The sequence below is a fragment of the Nyctereutes procyonoides genome, unplaced genomic scaffold (genome assembly GCF_905146905.1).
Source record: "Nyctereutes procyonoides isolate TBG_1078 unplaced genomic scaffold, NYPRO_anot_genome, whole genome shotgun sequence".
NCBI classification, from domain to species: Eukaryota; Metazoa; Chordata; class Mammalia; order Carnivora; family Canidae; genus Nyctereutes; species Nyctereutes procyonoides.
This window is the reverse complement of record NW_026575041.1, coordinates 11,980,893-12,000,172: the sequence shown is the minus strand read 5'-3', so window position 1 is coordinate 12,000,172 and position 19,280 is coordinate 11,980,893. Positions and strand designations below refer to the sequence as shown.

The window sequence follows — 19,280 nt, the reverse complement described above, 5'->3', positions numbered from 1 at the left end:
TTTTTTTTTTTGTCAGTCGGAGAGGAAATGTGTAAACGTATTAAAGACATAGCATCTGTTATGATGAAATGACATCATTGAATCTTAATAAGTTAAATGTTTCACCTCAGAATTTTGAAGCTAATCAGGGTTCTCATTGAGACAAGAGTCTCTATAACTCAGCTCCCCAAATAGGTATAGAGAAGTTATGGGGGGAAAATTATAGAAAAATTCTTCCCATACTTTTTGTATAATATTTCCACTACCATGTTATAATTTTGAATTGAGGTACACAATTTGCCACATTTAGATGTACATGATCCTAAGAGGAGAGAGCCCAACTTTTGAAATTGGAAGACCTAAAATCATATCTAATCTCTATCCAAATTGCTAACAGCTTTAGACAAAGAACTTGAGCACTTGAAACAATCCTCATTTCTGTAATGTGGATAATGTCTTATTCACAAGATTATGGAAAGGATATAACACCTAAAATAATACAAATCAAATTTTTCAGTGCTACCAATAACCATTTATTAGGTGCTCGTTACATACCAGACTCTTTGCTAAAGATTTACATGTACATAATCTCATTTAATCTCCCCATAAGTAAGTATTTATTGTAGATATTACTATTATATCTATTTGTAGATGTGAACATAGAGGCTAAGAGGCTAATTATCAGTGTTTACAAACAGGAAATAGAAGGCCTAGTAATTGAATTTAGCCTTATTATTTCATTCATTTAACAAATATTTGCTAAGGAATGGATGTCCTGAGCAAAGCAGGCACTGTTGGGATAAAGGAAATGGGGAATGGAAGGTGAATAAGAAACCAATCATATTCACTTTACCCTGGCCACTGTATGGAGAATGCATTAAAAGTTGGCAAGAGAGAATCCAGGGGGAAGAGGTAGAAGCTGTAGAAATAATCCAGGTGAGAGATGATGTTGACTTCAACCAGGGGGCAGCAGTGCAGATTAAGAAATATGGGTAGGAAATGGAGGGTATTATGCTGAGTGAAGCAAGTCAATTGGAAGAGGACAAACATTATATGGTTTCTTTCACTCATTCGGGGAATATAAAAAATAGTGAAAGGGATTATAAGGGAAAGGAGAGAAAATAAGTGGGAAATATCAGAGAGGGTGACAAAATATGAGAGACTCCTAAGTCTGGGAAATGAACAAGTGATAGTGGAAAGGGAGGTGGGTGGGGAGATGGAGTGACTGGGTGATGGGCACTAAGGGGGGCACTTGACAGGATGGGCACTAGGTGTTATACTATGTGTTGGCAAATCAAACTCCAATAAAAAATATACAGAAAAAATTAAAAAATATATGTTTACATGTAAAAAAATGTGGATAGGTTGCAGATATACTTGGCAGGTAGATGTGAATGTGTGGTGGTGGGACAAGGAAGTTAAGCAAGGTTAATCCCTTATTTTTTACTCTGAGCAACACAGTAAACTGAAATGGGAAATACTAGAGTGCATATTCATAGTGAAGGAAGGATATCTTTCAGTCTCAAGCCTTGTATGTTTAACCATTATTAATTTTTTTACTAATGATCATGAATATAAAAGAGATTTGAAGTCCATAGCTACATAAATACAAATTACCTAGGCAGTTTTATAGAAAAGTCAAATTGTTCCTTCCCAAGAGAAAATGCCCAAAAGGAGAGTTTAGTTACTATAATTCTTGGCTTTCAAATTAAATACTTAAGGCAAAGATTATCTGAGATTTTCTTTGAATTTTTTGAAATCTGAACTTTAGCATCTATAATACTGTAAGATGAATTTGAGTGGGGGCAGGGGGTGGGGAGAAAAAAAACACAGGAAGAGAGTTTACCAGAAAGCTAACTGGTTTATTTTAGATGATTGGATCATGTATATTTTTTCTTCTTTCTACATTGTTACATTTTTCAGATTTTCTAAAATGACTATATATTACCTTTTTAAGTAGCAAATTAAAAATTCAAGAAAAATTAATCTATAAGATTACATTTGGTATGTCTGCATAATCCATAGTAAATTCTAAGAACCACTGCAATCATAACCCTCAGTCAAACCAGTTAAAACCAATCAAAATAATGATGTAACTGATAGAGGCCTTAAAATATGTCCTTCTAACTGCAACCTGTGCAGACGCTCACTGTCCCAGGGGACTGGAGTATCAGATGGGGCCTGACCAGTAATGCAGTCTATTTGGAAAGGCTGGGAAGGCTGGAGAGTTCACTTGAATAGTTTCCTCCAAATAGAAACATCTTAAAATTGCTTATGCTCTTTGCTACCCCACTTCTTAAGGTTAGCTACCAATGATAATATTCTTTAAGAAAGCTTCCTAGCCACCCCTAACTTTTACCTCTTTTCCTTTCTTTCAGGGTCAATGATTGTATCCTGCGGGTGAACGAGGTTGATGTGTCAGAGGTTTCCCACAGTAAAGCGGTGGAAGCCCTCAAAGAAGCAGGGTCTATCGTGCGACTGTACGTTCGTAGAAGACGACCCATTTTGGAGACTGTTGTGGAAATCAAACTGTTCAAAGGGCCTAAAGGTAAAAAATAATAAAAAAAAATAATAAGTAACTCACCATAAGACGCCTGTGACAAATCATTTGGCTAAAATGTATGCCATAATAGACCTATGATGTATTCTCTTCTTTTATGCTGTGACATTCAGTGCTTACCTAGAGATTTGAAATCGTGCAATAGGGGTTTATACAGAAGGTCAAGGAAATCAATACTCTAAATACAAACTCAGGGAAAGAAAGGACAGATTTATTTAGGAATCCTTATAAGCAATGTTCTTATAAATATAAACCATTTGTATTTTTCTATAAATTTTTAATCTTATTGTATCATCATAACCTCACTGGCATATAAATTCTAATTTTTAAGATATAAATGGTAACTCCTCATTTAGTGAAACAGTAATATGAATAATAATAATTAAACCAGTTTATCCTGAAATAACAATTATTATATTTTGATACTACTGTTGTGATTTGTTTCGATTTGTAATGGTCATGTGTGTTACACCCAACAAGTAATACATAACATTTTATACTTACAATAGTCAGAATAAGTTAAAATTTATTTTTTTTAAATGCTCACAAATTGTGAGGTAATTGTGCTTACCCTGGGGAATCACATGAACAGTGAAATGAATTAGTACACTAATTTTTAAAATAGTCATTTGAGCTCGGCTCTTTAGAATGATGACATTTAATATTAGCTTAACAGTATTTCAAATATTTTAGAAAAATCCAATAATTGGCTTAACAGTATTTTTAAATACTTTTAGAAGATTATGACTGGATAGTTACTATATTGAGTAAATCATTTTTCTTTCTTTTAAAATCTACTTAATTTCTAAGGTTGTATGAGATTAAAAAGGAAATAACGTACAGTGCCTTCTCTGGAAGGCAGTAATGGGTAGTATTTAAGATCTCAGATCCAAGAGTTAGGACAGAGTTTAAAAGCTTGGTTCAGCCGCTTACCGGCTGAGCGATAGTGGTTGGACCAATCCCCTCATTATTAAATGGGGATCAATGGGGATCTGTCCCAGATACTACCCAAATACAGATAAACCCTGTCCATGGGGTTTATGAAAATTAAACATTTAACTAAATCTTACTCGTTAGAAGTGTAACCTCCAAAGCCAACGAGCTAGGTTAGAAACCCCTCCTCTATGGCTCACCAGCTGTTTGTGATCAAATTGCTTAACCTCTCTAAGCCTTAATTTTCTCATCTACATAATGCAGATACTAATAGCATTTGCCTCTATAAATGTGAGGATTAGATGAGCCTATTCACATAAAACATTTAGAAGAGTGGCTGGCCCAAACTGAGTGCCAAATAAATATTACCTATATATATACATGTTATTTGTAGTATTGTTTACTACAAATAGTTTCAGCTCTTGCTACAATTGCTTGGTAATGTAATGAAAATATACAAATATGCCTCATGGGCTAAATTCAAATGCATTAAAATCACATAATTAAATCTGGAAAAAAATACAATACTTGCATACCACAATGTCTGGAAGTATGAAAGAAGAGGCTTTCTAACCTCTACACATTTACTAAAATCATATTTACAAGGTGCTTTTAAGATAAAGTTTGAGCATCACATTGTTTCTATTAAAAAAATAATGTGCTATTTATAAATAACATGTAGGTATTTCTACAATTCAATTAGCAGCAATTATTCAGCACAGCCCTAAAGCAAATACCACTCTGAAGCACTCAGCAAATTATTAGCGTCCATTAACAGGCCTCCTGTTAGCTGAGTCACTTGATGACCTCCAGCTGCTCAGCAGAGCACTTCAAGGTGCCAAAACTCCTTAATTTAATCAAGAATAGATTTTTTTTTCTGGGGGGGACCTTTATCTTTGAAACTAGGGCCCCCTCTGGCTGATTTAGTTCAGTCTGAACTGTTTTCTCCTTTGAGCAAAGAGTAGGATAGGAATTGCCCTATGACAGAAAAAGGGGGAAGTGGGGACAAGTAAGCATAATCCACCAAGAATACCTAGGCAATAACCTAAAAGTGCATGGCATAGGAATAATAGGTTTGGTCTACTGAGACATGAAGAATCAGGAAACTATTATTAGAACTAACCTCATATCCCAGGAAGCAGGCTCCAACAGATCCCTATAGAGGGGTGTCCCATTGGGATTATGTTGATTCAATCATACATTTCTGTACTGTCACCACTGAGGGGTCACTAATAGGGATTTATTTTTCTATATAAAGTTATTGACACATGAGAAAAGAAAAGATGTTAATTAGTCATCGTTTAAATTCCTAATGCCTTTCCCAGTGCCTTAGACACAGGAAGTGCTGAATCAGTAAACTGAATAATTAAATTAGATTCTACACTAAATAGGATGATACTTTGCAATGTTAACATCACTTGGCACCTTATAATTCTTAATTCTTTGCTTTTGAATGATGATATATTTAAAATAAATTTCTACCAATGTTGAGCTCACACCATGGAAACACTCATGCAACAGGGAGGATGAAGATGAATCAGATGTGATTCTGCTGGAAGAATCAGAAAGTTCTCATGGGAGAGAAAGACATAAAGTCAACTGCTTTAATGCAAGGCAAAATCAAATCAATTCTGTGATGGAGCATGTGTCATGGTTTATCTTAACCAAAAGAGACAAAATGTTCCAGTACATTTAAAATTTTAACACATGCCCACAGGTCTTTATCTATGCTTGTTGAGCACATGGGCATTCTCTATAGTCAGCATCAACTCTCTAGCCAACTGGGCTAACTAGCCTCAATGATATGTGTATAATACAGAGCTAGCTTGAGGTGTTCATCAATGTAGTCCTTCAGTGATTCAAATAATATTAGGCATTTATTATGTTCCTGGCACAGAGACTAACAGGAGAGACTCATGAAAAAAAGTAGAAATGGTTCTTGTTCAAGGGGAGGATAGCCCTTTCTAGAAAATACATATAATGTAAATTGGGAAACATGCTAGAATGAATGTTAAAGATTATAAAGTGGCCAATCAAATAGAGAGTCAAAAAAGACTTCTTTAAGAAAGTGCCACTTCAGGAGCAGCCTGGGTTGCTCAGCAGTTTAGCGCCACCTTCGGTCCAGGGCGTGATCCTGGAGACCTGGGATTGAGTCCCATGTCAGGCTCCCTACATGGATGGAGCCTGCTTTTGTCTCTCTCTCTCTCTCTCTCTCTCTCTCTCTCTCTCTCTCTCTCTCTCTGTGTGTGTGTGTGTGTGTGTGTGTGTGTGTGTCTCATGAATAAATAAATAAAATCTTAAAAAAGAAAAAGAAAAAAAAGTGCCACATCAGCTAAACCTTGAAAGAAAAAGAAAAATAGAAGTTAGCCAGAAAAAAAGTGAAGGAGAGCATCCAGACAGACATAAAGGAATGTATGTATAAAGGCCCTGACAAAGATCTTGATACCTTCCAGGAACTGGAAGAGTTAAAGGTTATCCCAGTCACCAAATTAAAAAAGTTGTGACTGATGTTTAATAATAAGATAATGAGTGACATAAAATGATATTGTCAAGGTAAGTGGGGTCAGATTATGCAAAGCCTTGCTGATTTTATTTCAAGTGCAGCAAGAAATTACTGCAAAATTTTCAGCCTAGGAGTGACATGATCAAATTAGCCATTTTCAGAAGATCATATGGCTGCTGTGAAAAAAATGCATTGAAGGGGCATGAGTGGAAACAGAGATCAGGTAGGAGTTACTTGGAGAAAGTTGAGAAAAATGGATAGAGTTGAGCTATATATTGGAAATAGGATTGATGCCACTTATTGCTGTAAATGTGGGGTGTGTCTAAAGATGAGGCCCAGTTTTCTAATGAAGCAATTGAATGGATTAGGGTGCCATCTATGAGATTAGAAAGACTGGGGAGGAACCCCTGTGGGGAGAAGAGTAGGAATTCACTTTTGAACATGTTGAAAGGACTGTGATGCATTTGAAAAGGAGATCTAGGAGGCATAATTGGAACATATCTGTCTGAAATCCCAGTCAAGGTAATATTCAGAATTTACCCTATATTTTGTCAAGTATCTGGAATTGGAGAAATATCTGAATACTGACTTTCTCACTTTATATTAAAGATTCATCAATAATCTTTAATATAAAAAATGGTGAATATGGATACATTAACTGTTTTGAACAGTTATAATAAAAAATAAGAATCTGGGCAGCCCGGGTGGCTCAGCCACCTTCAGCCCAGGGCGTGATCCTGGAGATCAGGGATGGAGTCCCACATCAGGCTCCCTGCATGGAGCCCGCTTCTCCCTCTGCCTGTGTCTCTACCCCCCCCTCTCTGTGCCTTTCATGAATAAATAAATAAAATCTTAAAAAAAATAAATAAAAATCTATTTTATAGATAGTCTTAATGCCCGACTATTTTTGTTTTAGAATTGTTTTTGGTTTTGTTTATTTGTGTTTTTTTTTTCTGGTTATATAAATACAGTGTTAAGGGATCCTTGAAAAATAATTTGTGATATAGCTAAATGTATAGTTTTCTAATTCCATACCCTTATGTTTATTCCATAATTGTACAAAGTATTAATTCTGAAATGACCTTTAATACGTGATTCTGTCCTATAGCAGTGCTGATCTTCCCAATATTCAACTAGAATTATCTGGCTGGTGATTTATGGCTATGTATTTCAGTAATGAATATTTGGGTAATATGCACTAATAATTTAGAATGTCTTTTCCTAATATGAAAAATGGATTTGGTCATTGCAAGCAGCTGGGGTGTCTGTTTGTGGACAGTTTAGGAAAAAAAAATGGGTAATCATTATAGGAAGTAGTGATTAGGCAAATTCATTTAAATTTGCCAAGCAACCAAAAATATGCAAGGAAGAAAATCTGAAGTGGGCATATGGTTTCCCAGGAAATTGGCTTACAATAAAAGTCTTTTCTAGTGACTTTCCCAAGAACACTCTAAGTCATAATTTCTAAGAAGCTGTATAATTAAACATGTGCATACTTGTTTCTGTGGCCTGAGCCAAGAAAGCCTTAACCTATATAAGAAAAGAGATGTCTTCTTTTAAGATGTTGTTAGTGCTTAAGGATTATACAACTAGTTTAAGGCCAAGTTCTAAAACTGAAAATGTTAAGATCGTAACTTTGTTTAATATCCAAAAGTAGACTTGCTTGTGGCTTTTTTAAGCCACTTTATTCAAACCAAGAGTGATAAAGTCCATCTAGCAAAAAAATTTCTGTAGTTATTATTTAAAAAAAGTTTTTAAACATATTTTAATTTTTTCACATGCACACACACACACACACACACCTATCTGTATGTTACAGTTATATAGGTCTATAATAGTACAAAGTGAAAATGAAGTGAAGATTATAACTCTTATCTTTGTATAAGAAGAAAAAATAAATATAAAATACCCTAACTATAAAAGTCATTATGGCTATTTATGGCTATAAATGGCTATTTATAATGCATATACCTCAGTCATTAGAAAAGCCACATATGTAGTGGTAAGGTACTTCAGGCTTAAGTAGCTGTGGGTCCCAGAACAAGTGTCTTAATCTCCTTGTACCTCAAACTTCCTCATCTGCAAAACAGATATAATCTGAATATCTAATTTATAAGGTTATTCTCAGAATAATAATCGTAAATTTTAAATACATGTTTATACTACTTTTACTCTTTTTATTATCATAATTGACTAACATTTGCATTTTAAAAAGCAAAGCACATACTCATCCCAATGCTTTAAAAGGGCCTCCTCCAGTGTTTTTACAATCTTGGTTTTTACTATTATTTGTTGACTTAACAAATTAAGAGTTAATTAAAATTTCTTAATATTCAGCAATTCCAGATGGGGCCTATGTAAATATTTTTGTGTGTTAACTCAGATTTCTGCATGCATATGCATATACACACACAAAATATATTGCCATTAGCATACATACATGCACGTGTATTATATATGCAGTTATGTTCTCTCTGGCTCTGTATGACTTTATTTCTAACAGTGTCCGAGTTATGATGTGGTGCATGAATCTCTTTTATGAAAATGGGCATATATGTTTATATGTATGTATTTTTCCTTAGTTTTCCTAGTATGGGCTAACATTTCAGTAGGCTCCATGTGCAGAAGTAGCTTTAAGCATGTTGAGAAGTGACCCCATGATGTCCCCTTTATACTAACTTCTACCACATACCCTTCACCAGTGCAATCTTTTCTTGCTTCTGGCCTCTCTAGTTAAGTTAAAGGTTATCCCAGTCACCAAATTAAAAAGCTTAGTTTAATTTTATTTTGATTCTTCTCTCTTGACTACTGCTTTTATTATATCAGGCATCATATCCTTTGGGCGTTACCTCCAACACAACTGGTCTTTTTAAAATCTCCGCTGCCATTATTGTGGTGTCCATATCTTCATTATATCTTGTCTGATCTACTGCAATAGACTCCATTGCCAATTCCTCCCTCCTTGCTTATACCTAGATAAATCTTGCAAAAAATCACAGCTCTCTTCATTGCTTAGCCCTGTTCAGAAGTCTCTAGTGGTCTTTCATTGCCACTAGGTAAAAATCTAAATTTCTTGCCATAGCATTTCTTGCCCCCTATTATCTCTCTCTCCTCCAGGGACAAAATTCCATTTCAGTATTCTTCTATGCATGCATCTCCACATCCAGGGAAGCTGGACTCTGTACAGTTTCTTAAACATGGGTCAACCTAAGTTAAGGGGATGAATGAGCTGCTAATTCTAACACTTAACACACTGAGTTTATGATTTCTGCCCAGACCTGTGCAAGTTGAAAGCATTTAATGAACACTGAAAAGGAAAATGCAAGCCCTAGATTTAATCTGTGACCAAATTCTGAGCAGTAAGTGGAAGGAATTGGGGAGATGAAGGAGAGTCCAAGACAGATCATGACCATCACTGTGGTATGGCAAGCAGAAAAAGAAATGGCCAAGGTCTAAGATGAATGATTTTATTGCCAGGAGTAAAAAACCCTTGCATTGGACCCCTTTTTTTCAAACTTTACTGTAACTATCTGTTCAAGAGATTGGGATGAAAGAGTATTTGAAGCATCTAGCACTTTGCTTAAAGGCTCGTTAATCAAAAACCATTTTCTAAATCATTGAGGATTTTTATTTTAATTTTTCTTAATAGCCTACTTGACAGGTTTACTATGCAGCTTGATTAAATATTAATATGGCATACATCTGGTATTACAGACAGAAAATTTCAGATATCTCATTTGAATGAAGTTTATGACTTGTCTCTATTTGCATACTCATTTTTTTTTCTAATCTGTCCTTGTTCCTCCATCAACTCTTGTCTTTTGTCTCTCTGACACTAATCTGGCTAGAGTGAACTTCCTCAGAGTTGATGTGAGGAACTCCTCTGACAGTTTTCGGAGATGGTTACTTGGTAAATTATTCTACAACCTGAATTTTGGCATATAGGCCTAGAGCTGCAGTTATTGAGCAAAAAATAAGTGCTCCATGAACATTTGAATGAACTAAGATTTTAGTTGAGAATTAAATGCATCGCCCCTACACATAATACAGAGATTGCCAGTACTAAAACCATTTTGTTTTAATTCCCTCTGTCCATGAATAGCTTTGCTGATGGTGTTCTCTAACAAGCTGGACTGCTATCACCTTACCATGATAACTCAAAAGTGTTTAGGATAGCAAAGTTTTCAGATGTCCACAATTCAGCTGTTCATATCCAAGCAGTTCACCAGACCCCTGGGTGAAAACTGAGCACACAAGTTATGCAACTACTTTGCTTACTGGCATCCAACCATGAACTGCATCAAGGGATACCATACATCCATACATTCCCCTCTTTCTTACCATGGGGTAAATTATAATGTTTATTCATTTTTAATGCATATGCAAGTGTGTTTCTGAAAGCAAGGCACAGTTTACTCTTAATTTAGTCCCATGTCCTGGGCTCTGAGTTCTAAATGGCAGGTAGACCTATCTGTGCTGAAGGACCATTCTGTTTAACAATGATACTTAATAAGCACAAACGGCAAATTCAGCTGTTTGTCATGAGGTCTCAAAACACAACATTTTCCTTTTAGTGCTGAAATTTTTCAGTCCTTTTGAATTACCAAATTGTTCCCTTGAGTACACAAAGGCATTTGCTTGACTGCATGTGTAGTGAAACCTCTTATTGAAATATAATATTCAGAGTCAAAGAGAAAATGCCTATTTGTGTTAAGCCAGAGAACTAGTCTTCTTGGAGATATATTGTACCTCAATCACCACTCTCTCTCCCCCAAAAGAACAAGGCTTCTTTTTTTAATTGGACAAAGAACAACACATTTGATGAGTTCACCTTGTTCCCAGGTACCTTCTACAGAATTTCTTGAATATGTACATGGTTAGTCTCTGATTATTTATGGATAAAAGACATACCCTTGTGGATTGGGAGGCTTTTTCTCTGAGCTAGTATTTAGTCAATCTTTATAATGATATCTGTAAAAAAGCTCTCTCCAGAAATCTTCTAGAAAATTATTTATTCATGAAAAAACAAACTACAGATATGGCCATTGTAATCTCTCTGTTGTATACATGCTAATGTTATAGGAGGGTAAAACAATTGATTACATTTGCTAAATCCTTTTGGAAATTAAAGAATGATGCCACTCTTCTCATTTGCTCTTTGAGGTTAACATGTGGCTATTGTTTCTTTTCTTAGTTTACTTTTTTGCTGTTTAGAGCTAGGTCATAATTTTTAATGGTATTTATGATTAATGGGTCCTTAACAAATCTTTAAAGTCAAAATTATTTTACCATGAAAACTTCAGATTTCAAAAATGCATTACAGTAGATGTAGCTTTGATTTTTTTGACATTCAAAAGTTCTATAATTCACACAGCAAACCCTATTTACCTAACTGTAAATATTTGCTGAGGTAAATATTTACCTATATAGCACTTTTTAAAGTCTTAAAAGAAAATGTGTTGCCTTTTTAAATACTATGACCATAAATCTTTCTATTTTATGAGCAGCAGCAAAGCAATTTTATTAGGATTTGAACAGCAAATCCTAGTTGAAACCCTTCCTTAGTTGAAACCCTTCCTTTACCTAATTGTTAAATGGGAATATTAGGCAGCTACCTTGGTTATTGTGAGAATTCAATGAGATCCCAGGTACGTGTTAGTGCCCCAAAATTTTAAAGTGTTCTTCTTTCTTCTTTACTTTTTTTAAGAACAAACACATGCAGAAAGTAATCTTCCATTCACTCAATAAATATTTTATTTCAAAAACATTTGTTAACCCAGGCAGTTCAAAGTGCTAAATCAAAAGAATGTCAATAAATAAAGAAGTTTTGGCTTTTCTCCCAAATATCTTCTTAAAATACAGTCATTTATCTAGACTAAAATAACACAGTCCTCTTTTGGCTAGGACTAGCTTCATGCTAAATTCATTGCAATCCCCTAACTAAATCCATTTTGGTGCCCAAATTCATCAACCAGCATACATTAATTTCTCCTCCTCCTATAGAACATTGAGATCCAATGAAATTAAAAATTGTGGTATTTTTCTTTCATGAACTATGACTCCAGGTGCTATTGACTGTCAGTCAAAAGCCTGTACCACACAGACTTTATCTCTGAGCATAATTCAATTGCAACTAGAGACATTGGGCCCTTTATCCCTCAATAGAAAAGTAATAGGAAAGATAAAATCGCTGCATTTAAACTCCATTAAAAAATGCCAACTTAGAGATTTGTAAACATGAAATATGTTATGGGTTAGCCAGTTATGAGATCCTACCAAGAATCCACTGAAAGTTGGAAATTTGTACAAAAAAAAAATCTTAAGAAAATTTGAGAATTAGAGTCAAGGCTAAAAAGAGGGCAGTTAGGAAAAGGAAAAAGTGAAAATAAAAAGGAAACAAATGAAGCATATTTATCTAGGTAAGTCAGTCCCTATAGTCACGAATGAAGAAAGTATATACAGTTTGTTCAGTATAGGCCATTAATCTTAGGAAGAAAAACTTCAATAGTTGATTCCTGGGAACCCAAAAATATTTGCTAAATATTCATGAGCAACTGAATCATATGGGAAAATTATCTTTCATATATCCACTCATTTGAATAAATGGAGAGTGGTACCTACCAGTTTTTTAAGATCATAATAATGTTGATGTGCAAGAACTTTTAAGTGTCAAATAGTCTAATCTCTCAAAAGGTACACATTCAATTATGTATTTAGCAAAATAGTAACAAATGCCTTTTACTTATGCAACTACAAGTTGGAGATAGAAGCATGGTGTGCCCTCAAGGGAGATAGTGGTCCCAGTATAGTGGTGGTACGTACATATACATAATAATTATATAGTACCACCAGATAAATATAGACACAGGTTTTTACAAAGATTTCAATTTCTGCTTCGATGCACTGGGAAGAAACAGCTTTCCAATACTGGTGACAGCCATTCACTTGGGAGACTGCCCCATTCACTGATTCCCTCCTTCCCAAAATTGAGCCAAAAGCTGGAATTCCTTTGAAATTATCTATTAATCTCATTCCTGCCTCTCCAGCTGCAATGGACAACTCTTCAAAGGACAGCCCTTCATTCATTTGTAGGACACTGTCAAGTCTACATTTAGGCCTCTCTCCTTTAGACTTAGAAACTCTAATTTATCAACCATTCCTGATACATCATGATATTCAGACCTCTACTTTACTGTTTCCATCCTGTGAATTTTCTCAAGGTTGGCAATATCCCACCTAAATAACAATATACAGAATTACATAGAAAGATCTCTTTATACGATTATCAGTACAGACCACAGTGAATAGAGTTTTATATATGAGCTCCATACTTTGCTTATCTAATATAATGCAAAATTGTGTTAGCTTTGTTTTTAAGACCCTTTTTGTTGGTTCTATCCAAATTACATATTTACATATGTAGATCTTTTATATGAATTACTGGCTATTATGTATATATTACATTCTATTTTAGAATAATTGATTTTTGATGTAAATTTATAAATTTATATTTATTTTTTAAAACATTTTATTTATTCATGAGAAAGGGATGAGAGAGAGAGAGAGAGAGAGAGAGAGAGAGAGAGAGGCAGAGACACAGGCAGAGGGAGAAGCAGGCTCCCTGCAGAGAGCCCGATGTGGAACTCAATCCTGAATTCTGGGATCATGCCTTGATCCAAAGGCAGAACCAACTCAACTGCTGAACCACCTAGATATCTCTAATTGTAACTATTAAATATAAGACTGTTAGACTGAGCCTAGAATCCAGACCTATTGATATCATTCTTGATAGTAATTTAACTATTCCTCATGTTAGCCATCCTTTTCTCACTTGTGTCCATTATAAGTGACCTAAAGGCAGATAGATGATAGATGGAATAATTAGAAACAGTATGGACTTTGTCAGGAGCACATGTTGCCCAGCTAACATAGATATAAAAGTGAATCCTACATATATAAGGAAAGACTGAGCATAGAAGTATCAGATATAAATAAAAATAATGCCCATTATTTTAAGTCATCATATTGTACACCTGAAATTAATATAATATTGTATGCTAATTATACTTCAAAATAATAATAATTAATAATAATAAGGTCTATAGGCAAAGTTTTCCATGAAGCAGAATATATGTACTACTGAAGAAACAGTTTCTAGGTTATGAAAACAGAGTAGTCTTATCTGCTCACAGAAATTCTCTCCCCCAATAACTCACAAAATGAACAACACAAAAGAGACATCACTAAAAATGTCGATTTTTTTCTAAAAGTAATGAAAGAATGAATAAAGCACAGCTTAATATGATACTCTTAAAAAACTGTGACAAAAGGCACACACAGTTTAAGAGAAGTTAGAAAAGCTCAGATGCTACCCCATTCCCCCATTTCCCCTCCTGAAATTAGGTTGGTAACTGAAAATCCTGAGACATCTCACAGATATAGGTAAATCTAGAAAGAGTACATTGAGCGTGGCTTTACCTCTTTACAGAGTAGTTCAAAAAATTTTTTAAAGATTTTATTTATTAATTCATGAGAGAGAGAGAGAGAGAGAGAGAGAGGCAGAGACACAGGCAGAGGGAGAAGTGGGCTCCACGCAGGGAACCCGACGTGGGACTCGATTCTGGGTCTCCAGGGTCTCTGGGTCTCGAATCATGCCCTGAACCGAATGAAGACAGCGCTAAACTGCTGAGCCACCCAGGCTGCCCCAGAGTAGTTCAAATTTGAAACTTGCTGTTAGGAGAACCTTAAAGTGAGGGAAGTTAGCACTAATGCTGGTATTCTCTGATGGAAGTTATGGTTCTGTAACCACACCTTGAATGAGAGAAACTACCCAAGTAGATGTACCCTGGTGTAGGACAAGGATTTCAGAGATAGCTGGATTTGGGTGTTCTAAGAAAAATGGCAGACTTGACTACAGCCTTCACTGAGCCCTCCCACAATTCCTTCCTCAGTTGTTGCCTCAGCTGCTGAAGTGATTAGAACACAAAATATCTAGATCCTCCACCATAACTCAGAAGGAAAAGCAAACTGTTTATAGGTGTAAATGAAAAGAATAAACTAGTCACATATACTATATCAGAACAAATAGTGTCTGATTGAACTTCCCAAAATCCTGAACATTTTAATAATTGTAAAAATACCACAATCAAAATGAAAAAGAAGTATCATGAGTATAATTTATTAAGCACTTACTGTACGTTGGGCACTTACATAGCACTTTACTATATGTTCTAAGTGTTGTGTGTATAACAATATATCTATAAACCTCTTTCATTGTTGTAAGAATTCCAGTGTGCTACTTTATTACATATGTAGATATGAGATTCAATAACTTGCCTGAAATTATGCAAATAGTGAGAGAGACAGAATAGAATTGTCTGGCTCCTGAACTCATGCTAACCGTAGGTGATCATGGTCTTTATAACCTGGAAATAAAAGGAAGAGAGAAATAAGACAAATAGCTCAAACTATAATTCAAGGAGTAGAAATAAATTACTCATGATTCATGCTATAGAAGAACTTAAAGAAAATAAATTCAATAAAATAAGTGCTGGTAGACAAAATGATAAAACTACAGACTATGAGCTGCAAAGAAAAATTGCAGACCTGATGAATCCAATAAAGGGCCTAATAGCATCTTTATAGAACTCATGAATATATCATATACAGTAAGAAAAAATAGATGTCACTGAAATTAGTGACAAAGAAGAAAGCTTGAGATAATCATAGTGAACATAAACTTAAAAAAATAAAAAAGAGAAAGGAATATTCTAAGACTACATCAAACAAGCACTGCAGAGTTTTGAGAAAAAGACTTGGTGGCCCAGGGTGTCCAGACAAGGCAAGGGTTCAAAAAACATATTATCAAGGGTGCGTGGGTGGCTCAGGTGATTAAATGTCTGCCTTCAGCTCAGGTCATGATTACAGGATCCTGGGATCAAGCCCCACATTGGGCTTCCTGCCCAGGAGAGAATCTGTTTATCCCTCTTCCTCTGTCCCTCTGCCCGACTTGTGCTCTCTCTCTCTCTCACTCTCTCTCTCACTCTCTCTACCTCAAATAAATTAATAAAACTTTAAATATATATATATAGTCAGTGATACAAACTTTCTTAAAAATATACCTTTTATCATAGCCATTGTTTACATTGTTCCTGACATAATTTTGTTAAAGATTTATTTATTTGTTTATAATAGACACAGAGAGAGAGAGGCAGAGACACAGGAGGAGGGAGAAGCAGGCTCCATGCTGGGAGCCTGACATGGGACTTGATCCCAGGACTCCAGGATCACGCCCTGAGCCAAAGGCAGGTGCTAAACCGTTCCTGACATAATTTTGATTATGAATTGAAAAAGTGAAAAAATATACTTATTTGTGATGATAAGACAAAGGAAGTCATTCAGAAGTTATTTAAAACAATAAAAGAGGGCAGCCTGGGTGGTTCAGCAGTTTAGCACCTGCCTTCAGCCCAGGGCCTGATCCTGGAGACCTGGGATCGAGTCCCATGTCAGGCTCCCTGCATGGAGCCTGCTTCTCCCTCTGCCTGTGTCTCTGCCTCTCTCTCTCTCTCTCTCTCTCTCTCTCTCTTTCTCACACGTCTCTCATGAATAAATAAATAAAATATTTTAATAAATACATAAAACAATAAAAGAATTCAGTATAGTAACTAGGTATAAAACTAATGTACAGAAATCAATCAGCAATATATCCACATATATAAATAAATATAGTAGCCAATTAAAAGATCTAGTGGAAGAAGATATGCCACTTATAGTAGCAACAAAAATGATAAATGCTTAAGAATAAACTTTTTGATAAACATGTGAGATGTATATAAGGGTAACTATTTTTTTTAACAATTATTTATTTATTTATTTATTTATTCACGAGACACAGAGAGAGAGAGAAGCAGAGACATAGGCAGAGGGAGAAGAAGGCTCCATGCAGGAAGCCCAATGTGGGACTCGATCCCGGAACCTGAGTCAAAGGCAGACGCTCAACCGCTGAGCTACTCAGGCATCCCTATATAAGGGTAACTTTAAAATGTTACAAGGGAGTATATAAGAAGGGGACATCATACATTATTTGAAAGGAGGATGCAACCTTAAGAATGTCAACTTTCAGTTTTATACTAAAAATTTAAAGAAAAAATTCTAATGAAAAAATCTAAACCAGAAAAACTTATTCAAAAATTTATATGGAAAAACTAATATGCAAGAATAGTGAAGATAATTCAGAATAATAAAAATAATGAGGTATGTCCAGGCCAACCAGATACTAAAACATATTATTGAACTATAGTAATTAAAAATATATATCAAAATAAAAGACTGAAAAATCCAAAAGTAGACAAGGGACATAAAGAAATTTAGTATGTGATAAAGGTGGAATTTTGAATGAGGAGGAAAAGATACATTGTTTACTAAGTCATATTGGGAAAACTGTGTCTGTTCTTACAAAAATAAATAAAATCATATACCTACTTCATAATCTAAACCCAAATAATTGTTACAATCAAACTTTTATACTTATAAATGAAAACAGAACTATAAAGGTAGAGATGGCTAAATTGAAGTAGAGTAAAATTAGGAATTTTGTTGATTAAAAGGGTGAAAAAGAAAGCTATTGAGTAGAGAAAATGTTTCCAGTAGATCTAGGTATTACACTTGTGTACAATAGTCAATCTTACTTATAATGAAAAAACTGTAAATTAAAATACAGGATACCATTTTTCACCTGTCAAACTGTCCACATTCAAAAATTGTGACGACGGACTGTGTTGACAGGTGTGGAGAATAAGGCTGATTCACATATTGCTGGTGGAATATAAACTACTACATTATCTTAAAAAGCCATTTTAAAATGCATCCAGCTTTTTAAATGCCCAAATCATTTGATGTTGTGATTAGTTATTCTACTTCTAGGAATTCATCCTATAAGTGAACTTACATGTGTGTGAAATACAGTTAATTGCAGCTCTAGTATCAAAAAATGTAAACAGTCTAAATGATAAAGAAGAATGGCTACAACAATTACAATACATCCATATAATATAATGCCAATTATCTGTTAAAAAATATGAGAAGCTCCACATGAACACTTAAGGAGCAAAATCCCATATATGTTCACATATATGGAACAGGCAATATACATAACATTTTATCATTTGTGCAAAAGAAAAATTAATATAAACAATATGCTTGTACTATATAGAAGATATTTAGAAACATAACTGGTAGTAGCGGTTGCCCCAACAGAGAAACTGTGTGGGAGGAAAACTTACTTTTTAACTCTATACTCTTTGTACCTTTTAGACTTCCTATCATATACATATATTAAGTATTTGAACATAACAAAATCATATTTTTTAAGGAAAAAAAAGTGTAGAAATGGAAGGATGAGGAGATCACAAAGGGAAATAGGCTTAGCAGTATTAACACCAGCAATACTGAATTCAGTTTTGTTTTGTTTTTTTAAAGTGCTTATTTATTTTCTGGTTATTAAAAAGTAGAAAGAATTATGTGTAATGGAATTAAAACCAGTTATAAGAAATAGCATTAACATTTATAAAATTAAAAGCATAAAGTTTGGGGCAACCTGAGTGACTCAGCGGTTTAGCGCCTGTCTTCGGCCCAGGGCATGATCCTAGAGACCAGGGATCGAGTCCCACACTGGGCTCCCTGCGTGGAGCCTGCTTCTCCCTCTGCCTGTGTCTCTCATGAATAAATAAATAAAATCTTAAAAAAAAAAGCGTAAAGTATACCACCATATACCTAAAATATGGGGAGGAAAGGAGTAAAGAATGGGTTCAAACTTAAGTGACCATCAGCTTAAGATGGACTGCTATATGTAAATGTTATATAGTGTTATATATATAGTAATAGTAACCTCAAATAAAAAAACCAGCAAAAGATATGCCAAAGAGAGAGACAGAAAGAGAGAAAGCCACCTCATTGAGAAAGAAGAGAGAAGGGAAGAAAGAAACAGAAAGGATCCACAAAACAATAAATAAATAAATAAATAAATAAATAAATAAATAAATAGGCAATAATATATACCTATCAATAATTGCTTTGAATATGAATGGACTAAATGCTCTAGTCAAAGGGTATAGGGTGACAGAATGGATAAAAAAACAAGATGCATCTATATGCTGCCTGTAATAAGAGACTCACTTCAGACCTAAGGACATATGCAGATTGAAAATGAGGGGATGGACAAATATTTATCATGCAAATACATATGAAAAGAAAGCTGGTTAGCAATACTTATATCAGACAAAATTGACTTTTTTTTTAAAGATTTAT

The 19,280-nt window shown here is 34.7% G+C and overlaps 1 protein-coding gene across 11 annotated transcripts in view; it reads left to right on the top strand.

Moving 5' to 3' along the window:
* The window catches only part of DLG2 (discs large MAGUK scaffold protein 2), an 885,772-nt gene that overhangs the window by 341,799 nt on the left and 524,693 nt on the right, over nt 1-19,280 (top strand). For all 11 annotated transcript variants that reach the window (XM_055320441.1, XM_055320437.1, XM_055320439.1 and 8 more), the window contains exon 5: nt 2,358-2,527. In XM_055320441.1, coding sequence (XP_055176416.1) covers nt 2,358-2,527 — 170 coding nt within the window. The remainder of the gene's footprint in view (nt 1-2,357; nt 2,528-19,280) is intronic.